At 50.5% G+C, this 26,953-nt stretch overlaps 1 protein-coding gene and 1 pseudogene across 1 annotated transcript in view; both read left to right on the forward strand.

Annotated features, from left to right (window-relative positions):
• The first annotated feature begins 89 nt into the window (after positions 1-89).
• Positions 90-1,765, forward strand: LOC109396258 (60S ribosomal protein L4 pseudogene; annotated as a pseudogene).
• Positions 1,766-8,771: 7,006 nt separating this feature from the next.
• CD276 (CD276 molecule) overlaps positions 8,772-26,953 on the forward strand; it is a 29,504-nt gene continuing 11,322 nt past the window's right edge. Inside the window, exons 1-3 of the mRNA XM_019667930.1 lie at positions 8,772-8,853; positions 23,910-24,030; positions 26,759-26,949. Coding sequence (XP_019523475.1) covers positions 23,964-24,030; positions 26,759-26,949 — 258 coding nt within the window. The 5' untranslated portion in view covers positions 8,772-8,853; positions 23,910-23,963. The remainder of the gene's footprint in view (positions 8,854-23,909; positions 24,031-26,758; positions 26,950-26,953) is intronic.

A 26,953-nucleotide genomic window follows, 5' to 3' on the forward strand; every position in this document is an offset into this window, starting at 1 on the left:
AGAGGGCTGGGGTGATGAGTGGGGCCTTAGGAGTCTAAAAATGAGGCACAGGCAGGCCTCGCTCCTTGTCATCCATGATTTTAGGTGTATAAAGCCATAGGCTACTGGGCAAAGACCTCAGCTCAACCGTTATATACAGATGGGGAAACTGAGGCTGAGAGGGGCCAGAGACTTGCCTGTTGTCACATAGTGAATCAGTAGCTGACCTCAAATTAGAACCCCAGGCCTCTTACCCCTACACAGGAGTCTGATACCTGTACCCAGGTGCCTCAGGTAAGTTCCTGAAGCTTCTAAGCCCCCCACTGAGTTTGAGGGAGACCCTGGGTCAGGCATAGACTACGGGCTAACTAAATAGCATTACTATAATGGATGCTGTGGTTTGCTGCCAGGATCCCCCTCATGACTGAAGGACTTACTCCCCTGGCTGTTGGGAGAACCGCAGGAAGACATCTTCTCAGAAGCTGTAAGTCTTCCTTGGGAATTGCCTCTGCTGAAGACAGTAACCTGGGTCATGTCATTCCCTCTTCCCAGGAGACCTACGTCTATTGACTGATCAGTGCTTGGTGATAAAAGGCCAACCCTAGCCCCAACACAGGACAACTCAAAGGAGGTCACCCTAGCTCCAGAGTGCCCCATGGGATTGACCAGGCCATTTGTTAAGACCGTATCCTTTTCCTGTGGGAGCCACTGGGTTGAGGGGAGCATGACCGTCTCCTCTCCCCGCCATGGCTTGTTCACTGACATCGGTGCGCTCTGAAAAGGGGAAATCATCTGGCAAAAGCATCACTTTGCTGCTGTGTTCACGGCACCCATTCAACCAGACAGTGTGAAGTTGTTCACACCAACTTGCGCAGAAACTACAGACAGCCCTGTGCTGTCAGTAAATTAACAGGTCATCAAAGTGGTGCCGAGTTGTGGGTCCTGGCAGAGCTGTGGCTCAAATTCCCAGAGTTCAAGATGGCGAGACTCATTGTTCTCGCCAGGGTGCTTTGGCAATATGTGTCGTGGGGCCGCATGTGTGCACCAGTCAAAACCTGGCACTGTTGGCACTGCAGAGTGAACACAACACAGACGTGATATGCCATCTGCTCCGCCCTGGCTGCCTCGGCCTTCCCAGCACTGGTCATGTCGGAAGGTAATCGTATTGAGGAAGCTCCTGAACTTCCTTTGATGATTGAAGATAGAGTTGAAGGCTACAGAAACACCAAGAAGGCTGTTTTGCTTCTTAACAAGTTTAAGGTCTGGAATGATATAAAAAAGGTCTGTATGCCTCTCAGCGAATGAGAGCTGGCAAGGGCAAAATGAGAAACCATTGTCGTATCCAGCGTCATTGTATGCATCATCTATGAGGACAACGACATCACCAAAGCCTTCAGAAACACACCTGGAATCACTCTGCTTAATGTAGGCAAACAATATTTTGAAACTTGCTCCTGGTGGGCATGTGGGCTGTTTCTGCATTGGGGCTGACAGTGCTTTCTGTAAGTTAGATGATCTGTGTGGCACTGGGCATAACCCTACCTCCCTCAAGAGTCACTACCACCTTCCCACACACAAGATGCTCAATACATACCTGAGCAGGATCTGGAAAAGTCCAGAGATCCAAAGAGCCCTCCGAATACCAGGTTAGAAGATTCATTGCAGAATCCTGAAGAAGAATCCACTGAAAACTTTGGGAATCACATTGAAGCTAAACCCATACACAGAGACCATGCACCGGAACACATTCTTTACCAGGCCAAGAAGCACCAGCTTTGGTGGATAAAGCAGCAGCAGTGCTAGCAGCCAAATCAGATGAGAAGAGGATTCCAGGCGAGAAGCCAGCGGTAGGGAAGAAAGGAAAGAAGGCCGTTGGCGTTACGAAGCAGAAGCCTTTGGATGGGAAAAAGGGCTGTAGCCACCAAGAAACCAGCAGCTGAGAAGAACCCGCAGAAAAGAAACCTACCACAGAAGAAAAGAAGCCTGTGGCATAAATTTATGTTTATTCCGTAAAGGTCAAATCACTTTGGACAGCTCGTTTTGAATAAAAACCTGATCAAAGAGGCAGTGAGAAACATGAAAAAAACAAAGAAACAGAGAAACAAACAGGCTGTATTGTGGCCCAACTTCTACCTCTGCCCAGACCTGTTTCCTCTGTTTTCCTCCCGTGGCATCGAGCCTAAGATCATCCCTAATAAACTTCCATTTCAGAGTCTGCTTCCCAAGAACCCCTCCTGACACACTTGGGTTGAATTACGGTAATAAGGAAGCCAGACCTTGGGGACCAGCGGGGGTCAGGTGGTTTCAGTCATGGTGGGAGAGCAGCTGGAGACATGGGTCATGAGGCAGCACATAGGCTCTGGACCTGACGGCTGCGGTTCCTGTCTCCCCATAGCAGCCCTCTGCCCTATTGTGATGGTGCCTACAGTCCCAAAGCAGAAAGGGGAGAGGGTACGAGTATGTGATTATTGCTGTTCCAAACTGTGATCTCTCTCACTACTTAGCACCATGCTCTGTGTCCTGGAGGATCAATCTCTCCCATTCCTCATCGCCACTATCCAAAATCGTCACCCTTTTCTTAGGCTCCTTCCACTCTCGCTTCCCTTGCTCTCAGAAGATCTTGCCTTAGACTTCACCCGAAAAAAATGAAGCCTTCTGTGGGGCCTCCATTGATTTCCCATCTCTCATCCTTATCACCCCATTGTCAGCTCCTTCCCTCCAGTCCAGGGAAGGACTGGCTCTCCCCAGACTCTGAATCCTGTCCCCTTCTGCCTTCTCAGAGGTCTCTCTGTGCCAACTATCATACCCCTTTTTCTTCAGGGGACGTATCTTCTTCCTCTATCTTTCTACCTTCCCATGCACACATAAACATACTCAGGTCTCTCAGATCTTGAAAAAAAGCACTGCAACCTTTCTCATCCATGTGCTCTTCAACTGCTGGTCCTTCCAGTCACCCATCCATCCACTCAACAAGCTCTAATTGAACACCTACTATGTGCCAGGCTCTAGTCTAGGTGCAAGGATACAGCAGTGAACAAAAGAAAGTCCCAACTCTCATGGAACTTATATTCCATGGAGGGAGATAGAAAATAAACGCATAAACAACAAATATATAATATTGACAAAAGGCAAAGAAGTGTTAAGTGGAAAAAAATCAAACAGTAAAGAAGTTGGGGATGACTAGGGATGTGGGTAAGTGGGTATCACTTTATATAAGGTGGTCAGGGAGGGCCTCCCTGGTAAGGTAACATTTGAACAGAGGCCTGGAGAAAGTAGGGGAATGAACTATATGGAAAACTGGGGTAAGAGTGTCCCAATCATGGAGGATAGCAAGTGCAAAGGTCCAGAGGCAATCAGGCCTGGTGAATTCAAGGAACAGCCATGAAGAGAGCATGAAGTAAAGGAAAAAGAGAGGGACGATGGCAGAAGATGCGATCAGAAAGATAGGAGGGGACCAGGTCATGCAGAGCTTTATAGACCAACTTAAAGATTCAGCTTTTACCCTGGAGAAATCTGAGTGGAGGAATGATAATTTGCCCATGTTTTAAAGGGTCACTCTAGCTGCTGTCTAGAAAGTAAACTATAGAGAGAAAAGATGGAAGCAAGGAGACCAATTAGGAGGCTATTACAATACAGGCAATGATGGGAATGGCTTGGACCAGCGGGGTAGCAGTGGAGATGGAGAGAGGTCATCAGGTTCTGAATATATTTTGAAGGTAGATCCCATAGGATTGGTGATATGGGGTTTGCAAGGAAGAGAAATATCAAGGACAACTACAAGATTTTTGGCCTGAGCTACTTGGAACAATGGAGTTGCCATCACCTGAGATGGGAAGGCTCTAAGAGAAATGGTTTATTTTGATTTTGTGTTGTTTGGTTTCTTTGGTGGTGGAGCGGTGAAATGGAAATTATGAGTTTAATGAGAGACAAATGGAGGTGTCTAGCGGGCAGTTGGAAATACAGAATTCAAGGACAGTCCAAGTTGGAGATTTGAACTGAAGCGTTGTTGGCACATAGTATTTAAAGGGATGAGATGACCAAGGGAGTGGGTGTAGACCCAGAAGAAAAGAGTTCTGAGTACTGAGTCCTGGGGTTCTCCAACATGAAGCGTTTGGGGAAAAGATGAGGACCCAGCATAGGAGAGAGATGGAGCAACCAGTGAGGTGAGAAGTAAAGCCAGAGGAGAGTTCTAGAAGCAGAAAGTATTTCAAGAAAGAGATTGACTGAATCAGAGAGAGAGTAAAAAGGTTGACGATGCAAGAGAGAGAGGAGAGTGGCTGCAGTCACATCCTTGAGTAGTTGACAGTGCACAAGAGGAAGGCGGCCTCAACAGGAGCACCCACCTCACCCACAGCACCAGGGGGCAGGCAGAGGATGTGGCCCAGGTGCTTTTTCTCCCCTCCCACTTCTGCTCTTCTTAAGGATGGCTTTCCCCCACTGTCTCCATCACCTGACCCCTCTCCTGGTCTCAGACACGTGAAGTGCACCATCAGGGTAATCAGATTGAGGGCTTCCCAATTGTGCATTATCTTAGAGCAACGCCAGATCCGGGCAAGACCCTGATGCTGTTCACTTGTCAAATTCTTTCTATCTTTCAAGGACAGCTATAAGCCCACCTTCTCTGGGAACCCTGACCTCCACAGCTCAGCCCACACTGCTCCCCCTACCCGAGCTTCCTCCTTCTACTCCAGGACGGGCGTTGATGAGCATCTTTGTAGACTTAGGATGGATGCCCTCTTCAGCTGCATTTCCACTTATGACCAGGAGGGGGCAAAGGGTAGCAAGGGCCTGTGTCAAAAAGAGCAAGGAGAAACGTCTCTTCAGGTCCTCTTCCCATTTTTAAATTGGATTGTTTGGGTTTTTGGTGTTAAGTTGTATGAGTTCCTTATACATTTTAGATATTAACCCCTTCTCAGATGTATCACTGGTTAATATCTTTTCCCATTCAGTAGGTTGTCTTTTCATTTTGTTGGTTTCCTTTGCTGTGCAAACACTTTTTAGTTTGATGAAGTCCCATTTGTTGATTTTTTTCTTTTGTTTCCCTTGCCTGAGAAGACATATCCAAAAAAGACTGATAAGAACAAGGTCAGAGAGCAATGTTTTCTATTAGAAGTTTTACGGTTTTGGGTCTTACATTTAAGTGGCTAACCCATTTTGTTTATGCTTGTATACGGTGTAAGAAAGTGATCCAGTTTCATTCTTTTGCATGTTCAGTTTTTCCAACACCATTTATTGAAGAGACTGTCTTTACCCCATTGTGTGTTCTTGCCTCCTTTGTCATAGATTAATTGACCATTATTACTCAGCCATAGAAGAGAATGAAATCTTGCCATTTGTGACAACATAATGGACCTAGATGGTATTATGCTAAGTGAAATAACTCAGACAGAAACAAATACCATATGATTTCACTTACATGGCATTCTAAAAATTAGAATAAATGAACAAACAAAACAAACAAACTCACAAATACAGAGAACACTTTGATGGTTGCCACATGGGAGAGGGGTTGCGGGATGGGTGAAAAAAGTGAAGGGATTAAGAAGTACAAATTGCCAATTATAAAAATAGTCACAGGGATGTAAAGTACAGCATAGGGAATATAGTCAATAATACTGTAATAACTATGTACGGTGCTAGGTGGGTACTAGATTTATCAGGGTGATCACTTTGTAAGCTATATAAATGTCTAATTACTATGTTGTACACCTGAAACTAATGTAATATTGTATGTCAACTGTAATAGAAAAAACAAATTTTTAATTAAAAAAAAAAGAGCAGGGAATTTGGAGGCTTTGCAGGCCACTTGTCCCTGGCGCTAACCTGCTTCATTAGTCCTGCCTGCTACATGGCAGAGGGGAAATCCGTCTGATGCTCTCAGTGAGAAATAGCCGCTGGCTCAATAGGTTACAGAGGAGACTGGGGAGGACTGTTGTGAAGGAAGCAGAGGCAGAGGCCCAGAACAGCTGGCCCACTTCCCTGGCCACGTGGCCACTGCTTGGCAGGCTGGGAGGTCGTGGTTTCCAGACTACTGTACTGTCTGCATCCCACTCCCACTAGCCAGGGTTAAAGCATTCACTCCAGAGTTCAAGTTTGCAAGTTCAAGTTCTCTCAGCACCGGGTAGAGAGTGGGGGCGGGTGAGGGAGTAAGAACGAGGACCCTGGAGGAGAATGAGCTGGGGTTTTCTGCTCTAAGGAAGCTCTCACAATGTCTGGGGAGATATGACATGGGACAAACACAGAACACTGGGCAGCACAGACCAGGATTGAAGTTGGCACCTGTGCCAGGAGACTTGGGGAAGTAAGTGGACTCGTCCAGTTTGAGAGGACCACCCCTGAAGTGGAAGGAATTGGACTGAGTGAATATTTACAGAGGGTGGAGGGTGAGGAAAGGGATCATGTTTTGACAGCAATGCTGACCCCAGCAGGATGAGGGCTGACTGGGGAATTTCTAGGCTGAAAGGAGAAACTTGGGGGCTGTGGTCATTCCTCAGAGGTGGCCACACATCTCCCTGAATGGATCAAGTCCTCGCTGCTGCTAAAGTCCCCATTTGGAAACCCAAGGCCCATCATTGCTTGTCTGTGGAGGTGTTGGGTTTCCTTCGAGAGCCTGGTTGTAGAGATTTCTTTAGCAGTTATGTTTGCGATGATCTCATCATGGGAAACGAGGAAAGAAGAGGTGCCAAATATGTCATTGTGCTGAATGTCCTGCTTTAAGTAAACAAACACAAGATTGTATTCATTAGCAACTGCTAGTCACAAAGGTGGAAAAGCAGTTAAGCCACTAAGAAATAATATCCACACTGAGGTGGTTAGTAGCCTTGGGTGAAGTGGGCCACTTCTGGTGGCAAAAGCAGATGGCGGAGCAGTGTAATGTAAGAGCCTCAGTGGCTGACTGGGGACGCTGCAGCTCACACAGCCTGCTGGTCTAGGATGGGCTTTCCCCCAGCAGTGACCTGAGTGGAGACATAGCGGCACCCACGACATGGTCCCAGAGGGGCCACTTCCATCACACACTGTATTTCTCTAGAAGAGAGGGACAGTGGGCAGAGAGACGGCAGGGAGGGAGAGGGGGCTAGGAACGGCAGTCGGTGGTCCTGCCTCGGAAATCAGGGATTGATATAAGAACTGTTGGATTAAGAATGCCCCACTAGGGAGGACTGAAAAACCTGTTCTCACCGTTGGGCAGTTAAGCCTTCTGTGTCAACACCAGGCCCAGGACTATGATCAGATGTCCTGAAGATAGCTGGTCACAGTGTCTGAAGCCCAACTAAAAACAATATTAGTACTGATATTGCTGCTTGCATGCACATGGCCAGACAGGGCAAGGGGAGCAGTGTGGATTGAAGGGCTGATGACCTCCAGGGATGCCGGAAGGGATGGCCTGGCCTCCACCCCCACTCTCTGACCCCTTTCCTAGGAGCAGTCAGACAGACACCGCTGCTACCAAACTTACATTCAGAAACACACGTGCACACAGTCAGATACAGAGTTGCTCACATGTGTTCACAAATACACATACCCATGCACCACACACACACACACACACACACACACACACACACACACACACCCTCACAGAGTTAAGTTTGAATTCAGCACTAATTTCAAAGGGGCAAATCCTGGTTCTTCAACTTAATAGTTGGATATCCTCATTAATCTCTTAGTGTCTTAATTTCCTTATATCTAAAGATGAGAATAATAATAGCATTTACCTCACTACAAGTTGTTTTGAAGACAAAATGAGATAAAATGGTAATGGGCTTAAAAACAGTGGTCGACATGCAGAGACACATGTATTCATGCACATTTCCTAAGCCCTCCCCCAAAATTCTGCTGCCACTTGGTGGGTCTGGCAAAAGCACAAGGTTAAGCCTCAGGTTTTCTCATCTGCAAAAATGGGGATAATATCATCTACCTGGTGGGCTGTTGTGAGGAGTCAAACAGGCCCGCAGGAAGACCTTGGCCCACAGAAGCCTGTTACACTGGAGCTGTTACCACCTGTAATGATGAAGAATAGGTCATAGGACAGGTCTTAGGACGAGCTAAGGGAGAGACTGGCCCCCATCTCTTCCCAGGCTGGAGCTGAGTCTTATAAGGACAGAGCCCAAGGCCAGGAGGGTAAGATCTGCTCCCCAGGTTGGAGCCTGGTATGGCCAGCGCCTGGCTTGAGGCTGGGGGCAGGGCTGGCCCGGCGGCCGTGGGTGGAAAGAAAAGAGGGAAACCAGCTCCGTGGAAATTACGCTGCGGTTGGCTCAGACGCCCACGGCGCTGTATTTATAGAGCGCTCCCGCTCCCCGCAGCTCTTAATTCCTCGCAGTAGAGTTAACCCTTTGCAGGCCGCGATACCAGTCTGATTCCGAGGGAAAACATAGACCTGGGGTCGGAGAGCAGGATCTGAGCTCGGGCTCTGCCGCCAGCGGCCGGGAGAGAGTGTGTGGGGGTGAGAACAGGGTAGGGTGGGAGAGTCAGGACCGGTCACCTGTGCCCCTCGCAGAAAATAAACTTTGGATCCTGGGACTGTGGGAACGGGGTCGGGGAGGGGCAGCGATTAGACCAGCTCGCCCTTCCCGAAGCGCCAGGTCTCCCCGCGAGGTCTGACTGGGGTCAGGGGCGGGGTCCAGGCCCCGTGCCCTGCCCAGCGGGCGGGCTCAGGCCTTGGCCCCAAACCGCCGCGGCGGGGCCAATCCGGCTTCTGGGCGCACCCGGCCGCCTTTCCGGGCCCGTGGCTTTCTCCAGGCCGCCCCGCCCCTCGGGCTCCCTGGCCGCCCCCGGCCCGCATTCGGGCCCGGCCTCGCGGCGGCGGTGCAACAGCGATTCCGCAGCTCTGCAGAGTCCCCGATCCCGCGAGTGGGCGCGGCGCGGCGCGGCGCGGTGAGTGCTTGCGTGGCGCGGGCGCCGGAGGCCTTTGTCTGCGGCCCATGCTTGCTACAGGGCGGCTAGAGCGGGCAGCTCGGCGTCCCCTCCCTCGCAGGGCGCCCCTACCCCGGCGCTCTCTCCAGTCCCGGGCTGGCCTCCGGCTGTGAGCACCCGGAACCCGTGCCGCTCCCCCAACTCCCGGGCCCAGAGGCAGCTGGGGGAGACAGGAATCCAACCCCGCCCCCAACTTTGCCTCCCCCTCCCGCCGGCCCTGGGGGCTGGGGCGCTGTGCGACCTGCCTTCACCCGGGACGCCGCTGGCGGAGGCTGCGAGTGTGGTCGTGATTAAGGAGACCCGGGGCGTGAGGGGCATGGAGGCAGATCTGGCACTGTGTTGGTGATTCTGGAAAGCGTAACCTGCTAGCTGGAGCTGGGAGGGAAGCGGTCTCCCGCGCCCGGCGGAGGAAAACACCCTGACCACGAGTTCTGAGGAGAGGGAGCGGCCAGGGAGTGGAGGGCGAGTGGTTCTGGTCCACTCTGCTCGGCCTTGAAGGATGAAGGAGTGGATGGCGGGAGGACTTCCACAGGCAGCAGGGGGCATGAGGGGGACAGAGTCTGAGAACAGGTAGGAACAGCTGGCCTGGGGGAAAGGATGAGTAGATGTTGGGGGAGGGGAGGAGGCCGCTGGAGGCCAAAGAACCGGAGGGCTCAGGGTGGGGCGGTTTGGGCTCAGGAAGCCTCTGGGAGATGTGAGGTGAAGTAGGGTGGAGGGGAGATGGGCACGGCGGAGGGAAGGTAGAGACCAGGCTGGGGCATACTAGAGGGGAGGGGATTGAATCCCAGGTCCCAAAGCCCTCACTTGCTGTTTAGTCAGCGAATCGGCAGGTTTGGGGGCCGAAGGCAGTGAACTGCCAGAAAAGGGGTTTTATTTCTAAGGGAAACCTGCCCTAATGAGATATGCGTGATGGGTGACTCAGATACAGATCTGTTGTTAAGGGAAAACGTCAAACAAATAGTAAAGCAAAAAAGATTGGGGGTGGGGAGGGTTGGTTTGACTTAATTGAGAAAAAACTATTTACCTTCAAATGGGCTGTGGATAATTGTGAAAGAGTCTGGTTTCATCGTTCAGTGAAGGCCCCAGGTCCTTTTCTTACAGGCGTCTTCAGCAGTTAGCTTCTGCTTTAGAAAGTATTGAAGCCCGTCTGTCTTTAAGAGAGTTCTTTATTTAGTTCAGCTTCCTAGCTAATTCCCTCTGGCCTCCCAGAAATCCCTAGGAAATCTGATGCTGTGCAGCCTTCCTTGTAGTTTGGGGGCCTGCACGTAGTTGGGGTATTTTTGGAGGCTGAGGGAAATTGAAGTCTACACTTGAAATTGAAATTTAAACATGTCGGATGGGTCAGGCTGATCTGAGTGGCAGGGAGGGGTGAAGGGCTGTGGGGTTGTGGGGTTTGAGTGGTGGCTCATAGTTCCAGCTCTGTGGGAATAGGACTCTTTTGGGGTGAGTACGTTTCCCTGACATCTGAAGTTCGTGAGCTTAAGCAGTAACTCTTCTGTTAACTGTTGAGCATGGAAGCCTTTCTCCCCATATCACATGCAGCGCAAGCTGACATCAGGACACTCATTTTCCTGCATGACTGCGGGTCAGCACTGGGAGCATCAGTTTTTGCACTAAGGTGTCGTAAGGCAAGGACACTCCGGAGGGAGAGATTTTTGAACTTGGTGGCTTCAGCGATGCTGTTATGGGCCCCATGACTGATCTTGGAGTTCTTTCCTCTCTTTAATGACCTCACTGGTGCTTTCTTCTGCCTACCTGCCCTGAGCTTTCCAATTTACTCCAGACTCCTGTGCTCCAGGAAATCCTGTCATCCAGCTCTTTAGAGATGAGCAGCCTGTGTCATTCGAGCCTGAGGGTGAAAAGGGTGCCAGACTTGAGGACCGCTTCCCTTCCTGTCCCTGGTCCTCTAGCTCTGCTGGGCACCTGATGGGGGCAGGTCGGCTGGATGGCTAGGATGCTCAGATACCTTACACCTGGGTGCTTGAATGTCTGTGGGAAGGTCAGTTACAGAAATGTTGTCCCTTCTGAGGAGGCTGTACTTATTCTGGTGAGGCTGACTTCTGAGGCTTCCCGTGGGAATCCCCCCATCCCTAAACTGTGGCCTCCAGATCATACAACTTCATTCTTTGGAGGAGGATTTGGGCTTTACACCCACCTAATAATACCATTTGGGGTCAGAGATGCAGTGGGATCATAGAGCCATGATCTGGGACACCACAGCACCCAGAGAGACTCCTGTAAAGTGGTGTAGGACAGGCATCTGGGCTGTTGCTGGCTGCTTCTTGCTCAGACATGGAGGGTTTGGGCTGGTGAATAAAACGGCCCAAATCCAAGTGACCTCTAAGGTTATGACCACACAGTGCCAGAATTATGGGGTCAGGCGAGATGATTCACAGTCCGTGAGCTTGTCCTCTGAGTGGGTGGCAGCTTCTTACTGCTGTCCTTTTCCCACACCCCCAGGACAGGAGTGACAGGACTGGACCCCCAGGGAGTCCACCAGCAAAAGAAGAAAGGCACAGCCAAGACCTGGAAGAAAGGGAAGAGGGTGGGAGCACGTGATCCTTGAGAAATTTCCTTTGGTCTTTTTGGCTCGGAATGAATCAAACATCTGGGAAAGGGTCCCACAGGCTGCTGTCCCACCCTCCCTCACTTGCCACCCCTAATTCTGCCTCCCATGAAGTATGAGGTTCCAGATAGGAGCACTGGGTTTTCAGGGTTTGGGGGTGGAGCTGTACTAGATGCTCAGTAGATGTCATCTCATGTAATCATTGCAGTCCTGTGAGGTAGCTCTGTTGGGTAGATAGGGAAACTGAAGCTCAGAAAAGGGAACGCACGTCCCCACAGACACACAGCTGGCCAATGCTGCAGCAGAGATGTGGTCTGTCTCTAGAACTGGCTTTTCGTGCCACTCTGGAGGCAGGCATGGGCTTCCTCCCTTGTTCTGTAGCCTAGCAGATGTGCTAAGGGTCCTCGCAGCGAGGCAGAGAGGACTCATCTGGGGAGCTGGGGAGAGGGCAGGCCTGACCGGGGTGTCCCAGAGATCTGTCATCCTGGCAGCCTAGTAGGGGCTGTTGCTGAGAGCTGCTCTTCCGGGGGCCTGGGCCTCAGCACACCCATGCCTCCAGGAGTCCCTCCTATACCCTCTGGTTCTGAGCAGTGCTCCTGCCAGCTACCCCATTCTCTCTGGCCTCTTTGTGGTCCAGAGAATGTATGCCTCCTCCACACCCCTAATGCCTTTGGGCCTTCCCGAGGCACAGGGAGAGTATGTTGGAGGGAAACCCACTGGGAGTGGGGCATGAGAAGCGTTGTTTCTTGGGAGCCTCGGAGCTGGGAGAGATACTCCCTCTGGGAGGCAGGACTCCCTAAAGTCAACATAGGCCCCCCCCCAGGGGAGACACTGGAGTGTGTGCTTGAGGGAGAGGCCCTATACTGGGGATGTGGCAGCAGCAGGGGCAGTAGGGGCTGGAGCCCATGATGTGCGGTGCTGTGGCCTGGCTTCTGGAATGAGGAAGGGGGAGAAGACCACTAGGGATGAGCTGGACACAGAGATGTAGCCAAATTGTACATTTGCTACTTTGGAGCTGGGTGCTGGTGGGCTTCTAGGTGGAAAGGAGGTCATAAGAGGAGTAATGGTCCGAGGGACCTAGATATAGAGCTTGACAGAGGGAGTTTTGGCTGCGGAGAGTGGGGTGGGAGGAAAAAGGGAGGCTCAGTGTAGAGGGGCCCAGGCGGCCTTGTCCCCAGGCCCATGGCAACAATACCAGTAACAGTGGTAATTGTTATCACTGTTTGGGTGCTAGGTGCTTTCCTGGCTTCTCTATATATTATTTTATTCTCTCAGCAGCTCTGTGGAGTAAGGATTTAACCTGTTTCAGAGATATGGAATCAAGTCTCAAAGCGGTTCAGTCATTTATACCTGGTCATGTGTCTAGCAAGACTTCTGAGTCAGAATTTGAGCCCAGGCCTGCCTGCTCCTGAGCCCAAGCTGTACCCTGGGGCACACAAGGCAGCCCAGTGAGTCCATTTAACAGGTGAGGAATTGAGCCATGGGGGCACTTGCCAGCTCCCAGTCACCTCCGATGGTGACTGATGACTGAGCCTGGGCCCTTGGGCAGCCAGCCCTCTTCTCTGGGCTCATATTCTCATCTGTACAATGGGCATGGAGGTAGGCACTGACCAGGTGAATTTCAAGCAGCCTTCAAGCTCTGTGGACTGGGGGAGCCTGCTACACTCCTGAGTGGGAATCCCTGGAGAGCTAGAGAGGCTGGTGCTTAGGTGGACAGTGTTGGTGGAGCTGTTCTAGGATGAGCTGCTGTCAGGGTAGAAACCTATAGAACTTGGAGGCAGGGAGACGGTTAGACAGAACACATCTGGAGAAAGTGGGTCCTTTCTTGAGTGAAGTTTGGAAAGGCTTCCAAAAGGGATGGGATTTCCAGACATATTTAGGTGGGCACCTAGCAGGACTCAACAGAGGTTGAGTGAACACAGATGTGTGTGCCACAGGCCTGCCAGGGATCCACAGTGATTCGGTTTTACGATCTCTCATCTCTTCCCTCCCTCTCTCCACTCCCCTTGTTTCCATTCCTTCTCCTGGCTGGACCTCTTCTGAGCTCAGTTAGCTTCACTTTCTTCAGGGTTCTGTGCCTCCAGTGGGGCGTGTGTGTGTGTGTGTGTGTGTGTGCGCGTGCGCACGCGCACATGTCCTCTGCACACTTTTCCAGTTCTGAGATGTTGTCACGCTGCCTTGTCAAGTGGTCTCAAGCCCTAGAAGATGCAAACTCATTTTGGGGTGGCCTCCTAGCCATAAGAAGGTGTGATAGGCAGACCAGCTGCTGCAGTAGAAGTCTCACCAGCTGCTGCAGTAGAAGTCTCACCATGCTCTCAGACCCACAGAGATGGGTTGGCTTCTCTCTGGTTTTGCCATCTCCCATTCTGATGCCCTGACTTCAGTGTGGACAGCGTGCTGTGGTGGGGATGGTGTGGCTTAGAAAGGCTAGGGGCTCTTCTCTGTCCTGTTCTCCTCTCTTCCTTGTTCTTCTAAAGCCACGAGGGAAGCAGGCGGAGGATGCCAAGAAAACCTTGGCCCCGTTCTGCTGGGCTGGCCCGATGACACACTGCTGTCCTGACTCACGCAGAGATCACTTTGAGGGGAAGAATTGATTCCTTCTTTTGGGTGGGATCATGGGGCTGTGGAGCGGTGCCCAGTGGACAGCCTTAAACACAAAAGGCCTAAACTGACTCAGATTATCAGGAAAAGGGACAGTCAGCATGGAGCAGTTCCCAGGGAACTCTACAGACCTCCGCCTTCTCTCCCCAGATACGCACCCAGTTACAGAACACCAATACTTATTAAGTCAGTTTAGACAGTTTTGCTCAGTTGAGTTCTGAAATCATCCTATGAGGGTAGAGTTTATAATCCCTATTTTACAAATGAGCAAACTGAGGCTCAAAGAGGATGTTTTCCCAAAGTCATATGACTAGGAAGTGACAGAGTCAGGATTGGAACCTGTATCTCCAACTCCCAAGTCATCTTCTGAAACACCAGGGCTCACTTCTTCCATGAAGTCCCTTGTAACTGTACCAGCCCAGCATGTGGTCACAGCACAGGATGGTGGCCAGGGGCCTCCTTTGATGGTTGAGGAGATGAAGACTCAGAGAGGCAATGGATTTGCTTGAGGGAACCTGGCACATGAGTGATGGAGCCTGGTCTAAAAGTCACATAAATCTTTGATGTTGCTGTTTTCCTTTTCCCTTTTGTTAACTGCGAAAGAAGTACATGCCCGGGACAACGGACCCTCTTGTATACGGTGGTCCTGGGGGGTGAGGGGGGAGTGCAGAGAAGGGCGGGGGGTGTCTTGGAGGCTGGAGGTGTAGCTGCGGGTGAAAACGGCAGCAGCCCAGGTCGCGAACTGCATCGTGGAGAATTTTGTAGCCACCTTGGCTAATGGGATGAGCCTCTAGCCGTCTCTTGAAGAAGTAACCCCTCTTTGCTCTTCCCTGTGTTTGCCTCATTTCTGCCTCCCCCACCCCTCCCCAGCTGTGGGCTGAGCTAGAGATGGATTTGGGGGTGGGGGGCAGAGAGCCTGGGGAGATGGTAGGTGCAGCTGAGGTCTTCTGGGGCCAGGCAGTAAGCAGCTAGAAGCCCAACATTGCTTCCCATTTCTGCTGCTGCCTGGGTGTCTGAGCAGTGGTGCTACTGCTTCCTACAAACCAGTTTCTAAAACTACGGCCATGGGCCAAATCTCTGCTGCTTGTTTTTATATAGCCCACAAGCTCAGAATGGTTTTTATATTTCTAATGGTTGGAAAAAAATCATGTGATTCGTGACAATTATATGCAATTCAAGTCTGAGTGTCTATAAATAAAGTTCTATTGGAACAGAACTCTGCTCATCCAGTTATACATAATCTACGACTGCTCTCCTGTTATAGCAAGTAGTTGCGACAGATACTGGATGGCCTGCAAAGCCTGAAATATTTTCTGTCTGGACCTTTGCTGACCCCTGCCTGACTTGATCCCACCTCCAGGACCAGGAGTGGGTCTGCATACAGGTGGAATGGGGTGTTTTGAGCAGCTCCAAGAGGATACAATCCAGAAAAAAATTCTTTGATGACCATGATTCTACCATCAACTCCTTCTTTCTTATTTTGAGTGAACCATTGCCCTTTTTAAATATTTTCTTTTAAAATTCAAACCTCTTCAGTAAGGTTAACTTTACATATTAATCACTTAATCAAGGTTGGGCCAACCTATAGCAATAATGTTACTCTTCTACTTTATACCCTTTCTTCCTCATCACCTTCAAACAAAGTCTGAACAAAGCTTCCTGCTCTAGCTCCCTCCTGCCGTCAGCTTCTCCTCCTCGCACCTCAAGTCAGCCCACCAGCTCACCCACCATGCTGCTTCCTACCTCAGTGCCTTTGCACAGGTTTCTCCCTCTTCCTGGCATGGCCTTTCCCAACCTGACCACCTGGGGTGCTTCAGGTTAATTTTCAGGGTCCAGCTTTGGGATTCCCAAGGGTCTGAGGTGCCTCCAAGTAGCCCTCATTGCACCTTAAGTACAATAGTACAGTATACTGAGCTACCGTGATCCGTGTGCATGTCCACCTTCCCTGATGGAATGCAGCCTCCTAGAGGACAGGTACATAGTTCAGTCATTTCCCTGTCCCCAGTGTCTGCCTAACAGGCACTCAGTGAATAGTCAAATGAATTACTGAATACACGAATGAATGTATATTCAAGGACGCCTTCAGGTGCAGGTAATAGAAACCTAGCTCCAACTGGCTTAAGAAAGAACAAATGACTGGCTCAAGTATCTGGGCAGTCCCAGTGCTTCAGGCCTAGGAGCTTAAATGATGTTTTTAGGGCTCTGTATCCCTCTAGCTTTCATCTCTGCCTCTGTTTGTTTGGGTCAATATTTTATATTGTTGGTAGCTGATAAATTCATTGCTAACAGCCCCAGAGAGCACATCCTTCTTAGCAACCTCAGCAAGAGAGTCTTTTTCCATAGTTCCAGGGGGAGCACTCTGGGAAGTTTCTGATTGGCTCACAGGCCCGTTCCCAGGCCAATCACTGTGAGGGGGCAGGGCAGGGGTTCTCCAGTGAGTCAGGTCTGGTCACATGCTGAGGCCTGAGATGTGGGGTCAGCCCCACCAGCACCAAATGATCTGTTTCCTGCAGGAAAGTGGGGCACTGTTATCAGAAGGAGCCAGTCTAGAATAAGGGAGAAACACTCTTAGAATAAAGGATATGGAGCAGCAAAATAACTACGAACGTCGAGACGAGCGACTAAACAGAGATTTGCTGAGCTTCTTTGTCAAGGAAAGGAGAGGAAACTGCAAAGAAGGAACTGAAGGGGGGGGGGCCCAGGTGGGGAGGTGCTAATCTGCTTTAAATGGATTTGTCTTCTGGCCCTGGGGATTGCCTATCCTGGTGCTGAGTGAACTTGGAGATAAGATCTCTGAGAAGCTGTCAGTGATATTTCAGGAAAGTCTGGGGTAGACAGTAGGGGGAGAACAGTGGAGGTGTGGGTGGTAGCCTTGCAAAGTTCCCCAGTGTGTCCAGAACCAATCCAGGGTCCTTAGCTGACCCCCGACTGCCTCCCTGCCTCAGCTCCTGACAGCCTCTCCCAGGAGTCTCCTCTGGTCTGGTCGCCCCCTCCTCTGTGACCTTGCTTGTACTGCCCCCTCTGCCAGAGAGCTGAAATGCCTTCTCCTCTGGGAGGCCCTTCCTAGGCCTCCCCATTCATCCAGCAAATTGCTTGAGCCTCTGCTCCCACAGTACCTAATAGAAACCTGCATCAAAGAACTGGTCATATTCTATTTTAGTTACATATTTTCCCCCAAGTCTTTTTCCTACTTTTATTATAAAAATGTGATATTTCAAATATGCCATTTAGCAGCTCTGTAACCTTGGTCAAGTCATTGTGGCTTTGTGTGCCTGAATTTCCTCATCTGTGAGATGGGATAATAATAGTGCCTGAGTTAATATGTGTAAAAGCACTTAGAACAGAACCTGGTGCATAGCGGGCATTCAGCAATGTTGGCTTTTAAAAAATTATTATTATTATTTGCTGCAAACAAGATAATACAGTAACATGGGTAATTTATGGAGCATAATGATAAACCCAACCCAACTGAAGATTGAGAACGTTTATGATTGTATGTTTGTGTGTCTGTCTCTCCATCTCTACTTGTAGTGCCTAGCACAATGCCCCAGGACATAGATGTCGCGTGAATGGATAAATGGGTGCTGGGAGACTCGAGATGGGCAATAATCAGTTTTATGGGCAAGACAGTAGGTTGTGGGAACAACACATGGGTGATCTTGCCCTTAATCCCTGAGACAGTCCTGGAACCAACTTTCAGTCCATCTTCTTCCAATGAGCCTTTTTTCTGGTTCTTCCCCATGTGATTGGTTTCCTGCCAGAAGTGGTGAGTATCTCATGATAGCCCGGGGCTGAGATGGACAGGTGGGCAGCTGAGTGGCAGCACAAGTAGGAAGACTCATAATCCCTAAATACTGCGTGGACATTGATCCAGGACCCTAGCGCTCAGGGTTTTCCCATTTCTGCCTTCTCCCTTAGGACCTCGAAGACACGAGACAAAGCAGGGAGAGGAGAGCAACCATTTTGGATGACGTTCATTCAATCTGTGTTTTTTTCATCCACTAGAAAATTATTGAGCACCTTCTGTGCACCAGGATCTATCAAAACAGTACTTCGAAGATCATGGCATGGTTACATCACACCGTGACCATACTGAATGCCACTGAATTGTACAGTTAAAAATGGTTAAAATGGTAAAGTTCATGTTATGTATATTTTGCCACGATTTAAAAAAAACAAGATCATGGCAGTTGGAGTGATAGACTCAGCTGAACTGGATGGAATGTAATAGTAACAAGTGCAATGTCCTATAAAGCTCCAGCTCTTCCCTAAATCAGAAGAGGGTGCCAGAGACATGGATTGGCAGCAATACATGAGAACAACTTCTAGTGGTTGGCCATTGTGTCGATAGCCTATTATTTTGGGTCTATGACATGGCTGCCCAATGGTGACCTCATCAAGAGAGAGCAAGATCAAATACTGTCAGGGCTTTTACAAGGGAGGGGGCAGACTTGTTCTGCGTGGTCCAAGGGGTTGAATAAGGACTGACGTGGGCTGTACGAGAGACAGATGTTGGCTCAGTTATCAGGCAGAGCTTTCCACCAATGGAGCTAGCTGCCCAAAAGCCAGAGGACTGACTGAGGAGGCGGTGGGTGTCCTTCACCAGAGGGACAGAGGTTGTGGGGGTGGCCAGAGAGAGGTTCCCTGTTCTGATATCTGACCATTAACTTCTGCAGTTTCTCCAGAATTTGTTGGGGGACCTCTTCTCACTCCATGATCTCCCTTGGTGATCCCAACTTTGGCTCTGTTACCGCCTATGTGTGGATGGCTCCCTTGTCCCTCTCTGTTGAGAGCTTCAGCTCTGTGTGTCCCATAGTCCATCAGACATTTTGCCATGGGTGACCCATAGCTCAAGCCCAGTGGGAACTGTGCCTCCCCCCAAACATGCTTCGTTTCCGGGTCTCCCCATCTTATATGTATGCCCACATGCACCCGTTTGTTCAATCCATCAGTACAACCTTGACTCTTTCAGCCCCTCCCTCCCATACAAATAATCCTAAACCCATCACGTCTACCCTTGACATATCTCTGGATCTGGGCCAGGCATCACTAAGTGACTCTGATAAGATAGTGTCCAGTTCATATTTTGAAATACCTGTTTTAGATGTTTCTTTTGCTGCTCTGAGCAGTGGCCGTTTTCATGGGGTGAGAAGAGTGGGGAGAGAAGGAAGGAAAGTAAGGGAAAGACGGCTTCCTGAATTAGTCACATCAGGTGCTGTAAGAAAGACCCAAAATAACAGGGACTTAAGCTCGAATAGGTGCCTATTTCTCACCCATGTGACAGTCCGGGTATGCCCAGGACTGACACTGCAGCCTCTCAGGGGCCTTCTGTCATGCCGCTCTGCAGTCCCCAGGGTGCTGCCTTTAGCAGCATGGTTCCAGATGGCTCCCCACATCTGTATTCCAGCCAGTGGGAAGGGGGAAAGAAAAGAGAGGGTATGTGCCCTCTCTTTAAAGGCATGAGCCAGAATTGTACATATCAGTTCCTCTTACATCTTGTTAGCCAGAAAATGGTCACATGGCCATACCCAGCTGCAAGGCAGGCTGGGATCTGTAGTCTTGGCTGAGTGGCCATGCACCTAACTAAAAATTCTACAGAAGAGATTAGGTGTAAGGGGGAAAATGGTGGTTTCTGTCACAGTGGCTTTGTGTATTTCTCTAACTTGTGTGGCAGCTAACTGGCTAGGCCTTAGGGATACAGTACACAAAGGCTTAACATACTAATGAAGTTCTCCTGGCGTCCAGCAAAGCTCTTCTTTTATAGGTGGGAACATTGAGCTCAGAGAGGTGAAGTCACCTGTTAGGATTGCACAGCAAAGTGTCAGAGCTAGGACTAGCACCTCAAATTTTGGGCTCACTTTCTGCCTTTTCAAAGAGAGCTGGCTGAGAGGCAGATAGGCAGTGCCAGGAGGGTCCCTTGGGGCTAAAGAGGCGTCACCTTTCCCAGTCTGTCTACCTGGGGAATGCTAATCATTTTTCAGGACTCACCTTTAAGGTTACCGTGTCTCCGAGATGCCTCCAAGTAACCTCACTGCATCTTAAATAGTACACTCTACTGAACTGCAGCGATTTATGTGCATGTCCACCTTCTTCTTGATTTTAGTCATCTCCCTGTCCCCAGTACCTGCCAAATAGTTAAATGAGTTACTGAATACATGACTGGGTGTATATTCAAGGACTTCTTCATTTGCAGGTAATAGAAACAGCTCAAACTGGCTTAAGAAAAAAAACCAGATTGGCTCAAGTCCATGGGCAGTGTAGGTGTACAGACTACTTCAGGCATGGCTGGAGCCAGGGGCTTACCTGCTGTTTTCAGAAGTGGTGCTTCTGTGCTGTGCTCGTTAGCGTAGATTGACCCTGGTTATGTGCCTGACCTTTCTCACCCTATTTGTGGGAAGTGTTGCCCAAGCAGCCCCTGCAGGGATTGGAGGCGGTAGGAGAATGAGGGGTTCTGCTGGTGAACATGGTGGGAGCCAGGAGTCCCTCTTGGGTACCCCCAGGTCCAGGACATCTTGGTATAAAGCCCAGTCTCAGTCCTGCATTTTGGTTTGGGCTTTACGGGGCACATCTTGGCTTATTTCTCAGGAGCTCCCCTGTGGCCCCACCTGTGCCGCGGGAGGACGCGCCTGCTGCACCCTCAGGCTGAAGGTGGCCTGGGCCCCTCACTCCTGTATCTCTGGGCAAGCCTAGGCACCCTGGCTTCTCCTGGCAGGGCTCCTTGGAGTTGCTACATTTGATTGGACTGGGCAAGAGGGAGGGAGGGCTGGCTGCTGCGCAGGTCCCGCCTGAGGATGAGAATTCCCCTTTGTAGGAAAGGCTGGTGGGTGGTGTGAATACAGCATGAGATCTGTGCATCTCTGTCCCCATGTCCCCATGGGCAGTGATTGGCTTTCTGTTCCTGGGCCATGTCCCATTCCCTGAGCTACACCTCCTCTCCCAGATATATTTCTTCCTTCCGCCCTCTGCTCTTGGGGGCTCAGCTGCTGTGGAATTACTAGGTCTCCATGGTCCTGGACTGTCAGGCTTCTTTCCAGGGTAAGCCATGAAGGTGGGAACTTTCCTGGGTCCAGAGTTTAGGAAAGGAGTCAAAGGGAGGAAGCCCGACACCCCCTTCATGCTCCCACTGGAGAGGACAGCTCAGCCCTTGGGGGGCCCTGATAGGTCTGATTGGGTCAGAGGGGCTCCCTGATCTTCCACATTCACAGAAGCTGGCAGGTATTCCCAGGAGACCCTGGAGAGTAAAACCCCAGTGGCAGGAATTAGCTTGGTGTGTGGAGGAGACAGTCGTAAGAAAGGTCTTGAGTGCAGGTCAGGGGACTGTGGGTTAACTTGGGTAGGAAATGGGGAGCCATGGGAGGTTCTTGAGCAGAGGGGAGGATTCCTGTCTTGGGTCCTAAGAGGAAGGGCTGTAGAGAATGGGGGTGGCGGCGGGAACAGAGTGGAGATAGCAAGACCAGCCAGCGAGGAGGGTGGTAGGAAGGTCAGAGGGAGCTGGCCACACAGGTCAGAGTGGGAGATGCGGGCTTGAGCCTCGGGGAGGAGGAGGGAGGGGTCCCAGGAAGCAGACAGGACTGAATTGTCTGGGGGCAAAAGCGAGGAAGGGAGATGTGGAGTCTGGGAGTTTCTCAATCCTCAGTCCTGGGTGTTTCCTTGGGGGACAGACAGGCACGGCAGCCTAGCTTTTCCTGTGGGCCTGGTGGCTCCTGTAGGCAGGATGTGGTGCTGGCTAAGGGCAGCTTTATGAATGGAGCCAGGAGGCTGCTGACTCAGCAGGCATGAGGCTTTGCAGCCACCAGGTTTGGACTGGAAGTGTCAGGAAGGAAGTGGCTGCTCTGGGCTTCCCCGCTGTGGATTGCTGGGAGGGGGGCTGGCAGGATGCACCTGGTTTGGCTGAGGGACTCCCTCCTGCCAGCTGCTGGGTGGAGGGGGTGGGGTGGGGGGAAGGTGCCTGGCTGGGATTGCAAGGGTTGAGGCCGGGTGCCTGTGACCGGGCTTGACGCTAACGGCTGTTGAGTTTTGCGCCGTGAAAGGGCAGAAAGTTGTGGTTGGGAACCTAAACCCTTCTCAGCTATGCTGACTGGCAAATTACATCACATTATGATGTCACTTCACTCATCTGGGCCTTAGTATTTTTTCTCCTGCAAGATGGGATCCAGTAGTCTCCCTGGGCGGTTATAAGAATGTGGACTCGTTTATAGGCTTGTCAGTCAGTATTGGATTGTGTGGACGTAAGAAACATCCAAACCTGTGGAGAATTTTTATGAGTTTATTTGAGCCAAACTAATGACAGTTGCCGGGAAGCAAATTCTCAGCTGATTAAGATTTTGCTCTAAGGAATGGCAGTTTTGCAGCTTATTTTATACAGTAGAATCAAGGGAGGAGGGCTACATGAAATCCATTGGTGGTAGTAGATTAAAGGGGCAGGAGAAAACAAAGCAGGGAAGACTCTGGGATTGGATAAAAAGTAAACCAGAGACGGATACTTCTTTTACATTGGTGGCTACAGGATAGTTAATAATTAACATTTACAGCACATAGAGGTGGTATTGGGGAACAAGATAACAATGAGGGGTTCTATGGTCTCATGTTCTGGTGCGGTTGTGCCCTGAGGGTTCTGGAAAAGATTACTCTGACATTCCCAGGGTATGTTATCTTAGATGCAAAGAGACAACAGACAGGTTCACTTAAGGTAAAGATTGACCTTTGTCATGGAAGCTACAGGCCAAGCATGTGACTACTGGCTATGACCTGCTTTTAGTTAGGAATGTCTATGTTCAAACCATCCTGTGTGGTTACTTTTGGTCTCTGCGTTTGTAGCATAGATAAACCCCAGCTATGTGGCTTGATCAGGAAGTGACATGAACACTCAGGCAGCAGCTGTGGGACCGAGGGAAAGGTGCAAGCAGCCTGCCCAAGTCAGACACCTTGGGCATAGCCAGGATTGGGAGCAGGGCTGGACCCAGGGAGGCCTGGGCCCACTGAGGTCTGACCTGTGGCCACAGACCTTCTCTCACCCAGTTCTGACTCCAGCCTTGGGGGTCAGCCCCAGCCCTGGCCTTTTCCATTTCTGATCCATCTTGGTCACTCAATCTGCACCTATTGAAGTAGCAAACACCCTCTTTCTCGGACCCCACACTCACACCCAGCTGCCTCCTAGCCCTTGTCCTTGAAAGTTTCTGCACAGACCCTGCCGACTTCACACGCCCTGCACTGAACCCTTCCATGTTCTCTCTCTCAGTGAGTAGCCGACCTGGTCACTGGGCTCAAAACCGTGGACTCCTGACTGCTCCCTTTCTCTGTCCCCACACCGTCCAGTGCTGTCACTTTCACCCAGACCTGCTTCATCTCTTCTGTCCAGCTCCTCTCATTCATTTATCCTGTAGGTGCCGTCAGAGTAATCTTTATGAAGCACAGCCCTGACCATATCCTTTCCCCTGTCTCAGAATCTTTGGTGGCGCCTAGCTGCCTTCAGGGCAGAGGCCAGACCTCTTAGTCTACCTCTAAGTCTGGCTCCAGCCTCAACTCCTCTTCTCCCCAAAGTGATCTGTGCACATTCTTGCCCCAGTCTCGCCTTTACTTGTCACCTTGCCTCTTCTTTACATGTGCATCTTAGTTCTGAAAGGGTGGATCCCAGCCACCTCCCCTGGTCTAGCCTCCCAGTGACTCAAGTCCTTCCTGCCAGCATCTCTCAAAAATTCCCTCAGCAGGGAGCCTTGTGGGATGTGGGGGGCAGGGTACCTCCCAGCGGGCAGTTGCAGCCAGCTTTGCCCCAAGCTGGTCCAGGGGAGATGAGGTGAGAAGCGCCTGGGGAAGACCTTTTGAGACAAAGCCTGGCTTCCTCTCCTCACAGGCAGGGGCAGCCTTCTGCTGTAGAGAACCCAGCTGTCAGCTGCCTCAGAGGAAGATGGGCAGCCCTGGCACGGGTGTGCGCGTGGCCATCGCCCTGGGAGTGCTGTGCTTCTGCCTCACAGGTGAGGAGTGCAGTGTGGGGGCGGGAGGTGGGGGAGGGGTGCCCACGCCCACCAGGGTCCTGCAGAGCCTCTCCGTTTAGCAGGGATGGGAGGGTTTGGGCAAACCTCCTCCCAGTCTCCCTTGTACCCTATCCATGCCCATTTCCACTTCCAGGATCCGATAGACAACTTATTTCACATTTCTTAGCCTCCGTTTCCTCTTCCACAATATGGCAGGGTGAACACTAATATGTCAAATGTCACCTCCTCAGCAAAGCTTTCCTGACTCTATGGTATAAAACAGCACCTTCCTCCCCATCCCTGGCCGTTCTTCATGCTTATTCCCAGCGTTTATCTCCTGACATATGTTTACTTGCCTACTGCTTGCCCTGCTCAAAGAACAGGGTCTATCCCTAAGGCCAGGATTGGTGCTAGTCACCATGTGGAATAAATGATATAAATATTCCCACACAGTGTGTGGCGCAGAGTTGGCATTCAACAATGGCAGCTGCTTTCATAACAATATCCTCATCTCATATTTCAAACCTTAATGCCTCTGCTGGAAGCAAGGACCACCTTCTTCCTCCACGAGAGAAGACAAAACTGAGTGTCTGGCGCCATCTAGTGGTCATAAAGAGGACGCGTCTCTCTACCCACTGCTGCTGTTGTTTCTCTACCCATCTCAGGTTTCCTCCCCCAAATGCCCCCTAAAAGGGGCGCCCTAGTCTAGCTGGTCTCCAATTGGAAGTTTTGGGTTTCAGCGAGAGATCCAGGGCCAACTTAAGATCTTTAGAGATCTCTATGCGCTACAAAGATTATGATACCCGCTCTCTGTGTGTGATTTACAATAAAAATACCACCATAAAATGTTATTTTTCTAAATGGAAGAAACCTTTATAGGTGCTATATTCAGTAAGTTTTGTGTCAAGACTGTTTTATCTTCACAAACCTTTTTTTTTTTTAAAGGTTTTATTGGGGAACTGGGGGAGGGGAACAGCGTTGGGGAATCGGGGAAGGGGAGCAGACAAGTTGCTGTCCTTTTGTTCTTCAGTCTAGTTGTGGAGGACGTTGCTTCATTGGCCCATGTTGGTATTATCATTGCTCTCTTCCCGGGTTAGGCAGATTGGTCGCTGGCCTCTGGATGGCCACTCACAGCAGCTCATGGCAGCTTACTGCAGCAGGGGCTGCAGCCTACACCATCGCTGGCGACTCAAGGCAGCCCAGCTCCAGGTTGAGCTGTTGTTCACCATCTTAGCTGTAGAGGGCATAGCGTCACTGGCCCTCATGTGGGATCCGAACCAGGGTCCTGCTGCTCAGAGCTGGCGTCCCAAGCTAACTCTTAACGCGCCGGCCCTGATCTTCACACTTTTGAGTGTGCCTGCTTTGCTGGTGCCCAAACCACACACTTAATTTAACCGTTACCCAGGAATGGCAGTGCCAGGGTAGGAGGCATGCCTCTCTAAAAGAAAGACTATTGGGAACCCCTGCCTTACTTTCCAGGGCTCTGGAACAAGAGCTGGAATGGAGCCAGAGGTGACAGGGTGAGGAGGCTGCAGGGTAAATCCACAGGATGGAGGGCAGGGTGGGCAGAGGAACCTGCCATGGGGGTGGAGTGGGGGGGCTGACTTGGCTATGCCCAGGCGCTGTCCCTGGGGATGGAGGTGACCCAGGCTGCTGGGATCCATGCTCCAGTGTTCCCCTCACCTCGAATTCATCAGCAAGTTATGTCCACTCTCCCTCCTAAATAAACCTTGAATCTGTCCCATTCTCTCCATGGCCACTGCCACCCTCTGAAGCTAAGCCATCATTACTTCTTCCAAGGACCACTGAAATAGCCTCCTACTCCATCCTCCAAAAGAGGCAGAGTGAGTTTTAAGCATCGTTACGCAGATTATGCCTGATTAAAACCCCCCAAATGACTTCTCATTGCTGTAGAAAACCCTACCATCCTTACCTGTGTCACAAAGCTCTCCCATCCAGGTGCTTCAGCCACACTGACAGCTTCAGGATACTTGCCACATAGCAAGCTGGGTCTGGGCTCAGAGCCTTCTCACCTGCTGTTCCTTCTACCTGGAACTCTTACACTGGCTCTTTGTATGTCAGGCTCTTTTTCATTTTCTTTAAATCTTAGCTTAAAGCTCTAAGAATGTGCCTTACTATCATACCTAAAGGTATGGGTATCCTTTCTTTCTTGTATAAAAACTAATCATGTTTATTTAAGAAAAAAAGCACTTGTGATCCTTTCGCATCTAGAGAAAACCATTATTAAATTTTGGTGTATACTTTTTTAGACTCCCCTTTCCAATTTATAAAGATAATACTGTATATACTTATGGGAATATGCAGCCAGTGTAGATAGGTATAAAGTGTCTGCCAGGTTTTTGAAAAGCTACCACCTTACTTTCTAATCCATTGGTTTCTTTTCTTCCTTCCTACCCCTAATAACATCTTAATGAGAATTTGTGTGCTAGTCTGTCTCTCTCTCCCATTAAAATGTCAGGTTTGTAGGAGTGTGACTTTGGTCTTATTCTCTGTTGCGTTCCTAACTCTTAGAATTGGCAAATAGTAGATGCTTACTGTATTTGTGTTGATTGAATGAGGATAGCAGCCAAAAAAGTTAATTTAGGTCTCAGGCTTTAAAGGACGCTTCGATGGGGCTTGGAGTTAACCCAAAAAGAGAGGCGGGACTAGGGAGGCTGGAAGTGTCCTGGTCCCTCCTCACCGCCCCACCCACCAACTCCACCCTCAGGCACCGCCTTGGAGGTCCAGGTCCCTGAAGACCCTGTGGTGGCCCTAGTGGGCACTGACGCCACCCTGCGCTGCTCCTTCTCCCCTGACCCCGGCTTCAGCCTGGAGCAGCTCAACCTCATCTGGAAGCGGACAGACACCAAGCAGGTGGTGCACAGCTTCGCCGAGGGCCGGGACCAGGGCAGCGCCTATGCCA

The sequence above is a fragment of the Hipposideros armiger genome, unplaced genomic scaffold (genome assembly GCF_001890085.2).
Source record: "Hipposideros armiger isolate ML-2016 unplaced genomic scaffold, ASM189008v1 scaffold_511, whole genome shotgun sequence".
NCBI lineage: Eukaryota > Metazoa > Chordata > Mammalia > Chiroptera > Hipposideridae > Hipposideros > Hipposideros armiger.